The sequence below is a fragment of the Ovis aries genome, chromosome 16, assembly GCF_016772045.2.
Source record: "Ovis aries strain OAR_USU_Benz2616 breed Rambouillet chromosome 16, ARS-UI_Ramb_v3.0, whole genome shotgun sequence".
NCBI lineage: Eukaryota > Metazoa > Chordata > Mammalia > Artiodactyla > Bovidae > Ovis > Ovis aries.
Window position 1 is genome coordinate 63652558 of NC_056069.1, and position 6537 is coordinate 63659094.

The following is a 6537-nucleotide window of genomic DNA, read 5'->3' on the forward strand; positions in this document are numbered from 1 at the left end:
TACAAGGTGGCTTGCTCTGCCTTTAGTTTTCAAGTGCCTTGAGGACAGAAACTATTGTATCCACCTTTGTCCCCACAGTCATAAGACAGTGATGTTCAGTGGAGGCCTGATTTTGCCACTCAGGAAACACTCAGCAAAGGGCAGAATCATTTTTTTGTTGTAGCACCTTGGGCAGGGGGTGCCCTGCTGGCATTCGATGCTTAGAAGCTGGGAGACTTGCTAAACTACCCAGGACGACACTACCACCACCCTTCAACTATCCAGCCCTGAATGTCAACAGTGTCAAGGTTGAGCGCAAACGCTCATGCAGAATAAATTTTAATAATCGCTCATTTACTTTTTCCAAAAATAATCCATTAGAGAGTTAAAACAACAAATCGAAGCATGTGCTCTTTTATCATTACATTTCCCCTGGAACAATCAGCTCATGTCATAAAATTCTCACAGTCTTGGAAAACTAACAGGGAAAAAATTTCGAGACCTGTATTATCTTGAAGATGTTTGGTTATTGATGAGAATAGTGCTGAAGGGTTCTCTACTACCTTCCTTTCAGCTTTTGACCTACTGTGCACACGGACATGTAAGCTTACTTACTTTGCCGTTATAATTTGTCACGCTCTGTGTTTTATCACATATGACATCACATAACTGTTTTAAATTTTAGGTGTATTAAGTTGTTCAATAATTGCATTATGAAGAACTGCTACTTAGGAGTCTCACGTTGCTGATTATACTATGTCATTATAATAGCACAGGTATTTTTTTTAAAGAGTTTTCTGTAAAGAAAGCCTTGCAAATGTTAAATAGAATCACACCTATAGGCATAATTAAACAATTCATGGTAGAGATGAGGATTGAGAAGCTTCCACTGCTTAGGTACTGGAAGAGACCTTCTCCAGCCCCGGAGGTATCTGGTTCCACCATTTGCTTGTGATAAAGCTGAAAGCCAAATAGACCAGGGAAATGCAAATACCATCATTAAGAGGCAAATCATTGCTCAAGCATCTCTTTCTTATTTGACTGCCTTGGGACTAAATAGAGGAAACAGTGATAGAAACAAATGTCCGCCACATTCCTACTTCATTGCTTTTGTTGTAAACAGCTGTATTCTCTAAAGGAATTCTAGTTGAAGAATAAAGAAAACTCGAATAATCCAAAACTATCTGAAAATCCATAGCTACATCATTTTTTAAAGTAAGTGATTCATTTTGTTTTTTTTTTTTTTTCTTCTCAGAATGCTGGAGTGTCACCTTGTCAGCCACCTTGTTTTGACAGTGATACAATCTCTCTTTGGGATTTTAGTAAATGGCATCATTTTGATTGTGAACGGTACTGACTTGATCAAGCAGAGAAAGTTGATTCCACTGGATCTCCTTGTTTCCTGCTTGGCGATTTCCAGGATGGGAATTCAGCTGGCCTTCTTCTACATTAACCTGGCTCTTCTTTCCTTGGTCAAATTCCCTCAGGTTACTGAGAAGCTTGTAGTTTTCACATTTGTAAATGATTTGGGACTTTGGTTTGCCACCTGGCTCAGTGTCTACTACTGCACCAAGATTGCTACCATCGCTCACCCTCTCTTATTCTGGTTGAAGATGAAGATCTCCAAGCTGGTTCCTTGGCTGATTCTTGGGTCCCTGCTGTATGCATGTAGTACTTCTGCTGTGCATGTCAAATATAAGTGGGCATTTTATGGAGAAGGCTTCCTGGACCTTTTCTTCCCAAATGTAACAACTCACATCAAAGTAACCCCTACTTTACAGTCTGCCTTTCTGCTTGCTGAGTTTGCATTGCCGTTTTTCATCTTCCTGATTTCTTCTCTGCTCTTGATATTTTCCTTGGGGAGACACACCTGGCAGGTGAGAAACACATGGACAGGCCCCAGAAACTCTCACACACGTGCATACATCAGGGCCTTTCACTCCATCCTGTCCTTCCTGGCCCTCTATCTCTGCCACTACCTGATCGTTGCTTTGATCTTTTTTCAAATTTTTAACCTTAGAAGCTTCCTATTTCTGTTCTGCACCTTCATGGTTGGTTCATACCACTCCATCCACTCTATTACTTTAATTTTAGGAAACCCAAAAATGAAACAAAATGCAAAGGCATTGCTCCTTCTCAGAAAGTGAGGTCAGTGAGAGAGAACTTTGATCCAGTCAAAAAATCGGCAGTTCAGTGAATTAACGGAAGCTGCTCAGCCTCCCTGAGCCAAACGAAGTCTGTTCACAAATTTACAAAGCATCATCTAAAGACTATTTGTTCAACTTGAGACATTTTTGTGGATGCTCTCCTTTTTCAAAGGGTTACACTGATTTTCAAAGCGTAAAATGTGTTGCTGGATTATGTCAATGTCAGTATCCCTGCCAGGTTCTACCTCACTGGAGAAGCCTGGGTAAGTGGTACAGGGATTTTTCTGTATTATTTGTTACACACATCCATGCTAAGTAACTTCAGTCATGTCCAACTCTTTGTGACCCTATGGACTATAGCCCACCAGGCTCCTACATCCATGGGATTCTCCAGGCAAGAATACTGGAGTGGGTTGCCATGCCCTCCTCCAGGGGATCTTCCCTACCCAGAGATCGAACTCACATCTCTTATGTCTCCTATATTGCTAGGTGGGTTCTTTACTGCTACTGCCATCTGGGAGACCCTTTTAATGTTTCTTATGACTGCTTACAAATCTGCAGTTATCTCAAAATAAAAAACTTAAAGGGAAGCACCTGTTGGAACTCGTGATGGCAGAAGGATGCATGAATGTCCTGGGGACCCTGTGTATCTAACGCTGGTTTTAGATGATTTATCCTGACTGAAAGCATTGATTGGTCATTCCTTATCTACCTGGATATTATTTCTGCACTTTTTTTTAGAGTCGCAGACAACAGAACCATTTTTTCCTCACCAGATCAGAGAGTAAGCCGAGGACAGGCTGGATTTCTCTGGCCCTGTAAGTAGGTCCACCTACTCCATGCTGCCAAGAACCTAAGTGCCATGGTGACATGATAGAAAAGCAGACAGGTGCTAGAGGAAGAGGAAACAAGGGTTGAACTCTCATTTTCCATTTCACCTAACTGGACACACTGAACAGACAATAGCTTGCAAAGACATTTCATTTTGCACTTGTGTGCTCAGCTTTGGGGCCCTCTCACCTGATGGAGGCAGTGTGGACCTCCCACCATGCTGCATGTCTTCTCAATGAGGCAACATCAGTAGGTGGGTGGGCTGGGGGCTTCTCCCTCTGCTTGAAGTCACAGATGCAATTTCAAACTAGCCGATGACGTCAGATGCTAAGAAACGTGTATATTCCTAAAACACCTTCAGAACCCTTTTTTCTCAGTGGAAGCAAAAGATATTCCTTATTTTCGCCAGCTTGCAGCTTATGTGTAATGATAGAAAATGTGTTAGGTTTGGATTTGCCAGTCATCAACAACATGGATTCAAATGCTGGTTTATAAACCTAAGATATACAGATCTCTTTGCATTAAACTGAGGTCTTCGCTTCAGAAGATCCTTGGTGTAGGAAAGCTCTGAGGTTACTTTTGCTCTTCCTCTGGAGGAAGGAACAAAGCAACAAACTTTGTCTTCTTGGAATTTCCTTCCCCCACGCCCTGGTGGGTGGGAAGGTTTATAGCTAACTGTGTACTCAGGGGGCCAGCTCTGGAAAGAGTGGTTGTGCCCTGGTGATAATGATCACAGTTTCCTTTGGAGGGGACAGTGAGGAATCACATTTTCTGGACATGTCAAGTTCAGATGACTTCTCCTTGAAATATGGTGAGAAAAGCAGAAGAGATTTCAAATATTTGGGGGGATGGGAAATCTGTAACTATACAAGTCTCATCTGATTGTTTTACTCAGATGCCAAGTTCTCATTCAATTACATGCAAATCTTGCTTTAATAATGCTGGTTAATGAGATGAATATGAAAGTATGATTGTTTGTATGCTTAAAAGTTACCAAGAGTTATATATATAAAGAGAATTCATGCTAATGCAAACTCTTCCAGAAACACGTTCTCAGTCTACTTTCCTAGAAATGTTGCCCAGCTCTCACGCTGATGGAGATTGTGAAGGACACTAATTGCCCCATCGCTGCTGGAAGCAAAACAGACTCAGTCTTTTGGTTGCTTCAGTTCAGTTCAGTTCAGTCGCTCAGTCGTGTCTGACTCTTTGCGACCCCATGAATCGCAGCACGCCAGGCCTCCCTGTCCATCACCAGCTCCCGGAGTTCATTCAGACTCACGGCCATCGAGTCCGTGATGCCATCCAGCCATCTCATCCTCTGTCGTCCCCTTCTCCTCCTGCCCCCAATCACTCCCAGCATCAGAATCTTTTCCAGTGAGTCAACTCTTCACATGAGGTGGCCAAAGTACTGGAGCTTCAGCTTTAGCATCATTCCTTCCAAGGAAATCCCAGGGTTGATCTCCTTCAGAATGGACTGGTTGGATCTCCTTGCAGTCCAAGGGGCTCTGAAGAGTCTTCTCCAACACCACAGTTCAAAAGCATCAATTTTTCAGCACTCAACTTTCTTCACAGTCCAACTCTTAGATCCATGCATGACTACTGGAAAAACCATAGCCTTGACTAAGCGGACTTTGTTGGCAAAGTAATGTCTCTGCTTTTAAATATGCTATCTAGTTTGGTCATAACTTCCTTCCAAGGAGTAAGCATCTTTTAATTTCATGGCTGCAATCACCATCTGCAGTGATTTTGGAGCCCAGAAAGATAAAGTCAGCCACTGTTTCCACTGTTTCTCCATCTATTTGCCATGAAGTGATGGGACCGGATGCCATGATCTTCATTTTCGAGTTTTAAGGCAACATTTTCACTCTCCTCTTTCACTTTCATCAAGAGGCTCTTAGTTCTTCTTCACTTTCTGCCATAAGGGTGGTGTCATCTGCATATCTGAGGTTATTGCTATTTCTCCCGGCAATCTTGATTCTAGCCTGTGCTTCTTCCAGCCCAGCATTTCTCATGATGTACTCTGCATATAAGTTAAATAAGCAGGGTGACAGTATACAGCCTTGACGTTTGGAGCTGCCTTTATGTGGACAAAGTGTTCTAGTCCTGCTCACTTTGCATGGGATTACCCTGTCGTGGTACAGCATTGTCCTCTACCCAGTCCCTGAGATGGGGCTGGACACGGTCACCCCAGGAGCCTTGCTGTGGGAGCGCTCGCCCATGGGTCAGGCCAGAGGACTGCTGACCACACAGGACAAGGCACTGTCCACTCTTCCTTCGTGTCCTGTGGTTCCCCTGCTCAGTCAGTAGCAGAGGAGATGGGCAGGGAGACAGGCTCTTACAGTGAGGCCGGGGGCAGTAAGAGTATTCCATTCCATCTCAGTAAGAGGTTGGATGAGCACCTCCAAACCAGGACACACACGTCACCACACTGCCACCCATTCTCTATTCAGAGGTTGACCCGTTTGGTGCTCAAGCTTCAGGGATTCTCCATGGTTTCAGTGACCACAAGACAGTGACTCCAACCAAGAAGACTAAACCTGTGTGCTTATATCAACAGTTTTCTCAAAATACAAACGCTGTAACAATTTGGATATGAGGAAAGAAATGCAACAGTTCTAAAGCTCTCCCAAAGTAAGAATGCCTTTTAAATCCTCAGTCACTAATTCAAATGTAGTAACTGCTTGTAGTTAGAATAATCCAGACCCAGAAGTGGAAGGGAGACATTAAATTTAATGTGTACTCATCTTCGTTAGGGCTTCCCAGGTGGCGCTAGTTCTAAAGAATCTGCCTGTTAATAAGGAGATGAAAGAGATGCGGGTTTGATCCCTGGGTTGGGAAGAACCCGTGCAGAAGGAAATAAATGGCAACCCACTCCAACATTCTTACCTGGAAAATTCCGTGAACTGAGGAACCTGGCAGGCTATAGTCCACAGGGTCTGAAAAAGTCAGACCCAAGTGACAGACTGACACACACATCTTCTTCAGGCTAAGGACCACCCATTCCGGACACTTCAGATAGTTTCAACATTATGCCCCATTGCATGCTTAAGTACAGTCATTCATGTCAAACTAGGCTGTGATTTTAGGCTTGGGAAACACGATTTCCATAGCTTTAGGGGATGTAGACCTACATCTTTTGGGGCAAGAGGAGGGATAGGTAGACATATCCGAGAAAGGAAGAAACTAAACAGATCATTCAAACCAGCATTGGCAATCAGTGGGATAACAGATGCTGCAGACAGATGGAGCCCATGTTGGAGAAAAATCCAAATGGCGGGGGCAGGAGACCCACCTGTTTCAAAAGGGTCTTGCTACAGTGTGAATTTGGAATCAAGTTAGTGACTGTATTAGTACAAACAATATCAGCACTGCATAAGCTTAGTTGCTCAGTCACGTCCTACTCTTCGTGACCCTTTGGACTGTAATCTGCCAGGCTCCTCTGTCCATGGGATTTTTCAGGCGAGAATACTGGAACGGGGTGCCCTTTCCTTCTCCAGGGGATCCTCCCAACCCAGAGAGTGAACTCCTGTGTCTCCTGCATTGCAGGTGGATCCTCATCCTCTGAGCCACCGGGGAAGCC

The 6537-nt window shown here is 43.8% G+C and overlaps 1 protein-coding gene across 1 annotated transcript; it reads left to right on the top strand.

Annotated features, from left to right (window-relative positions):
• The first annotated feature begins 1235 nt into the window (after positions 1-1235).
• On the top strand, positions 1236-2126 carry TAS2R1 (taste 2 receptor member 1). Its single transcript, XM_004017090.5, has one exon. It carries the CDS (start codon positions 1236-1238, stop codon positions 2124-2126), a length of 891 nt encoding a protein of 296 aa, XP_004017139.3.
• Positions 2127-6537: the final 4411 nt, after the last annotated feature.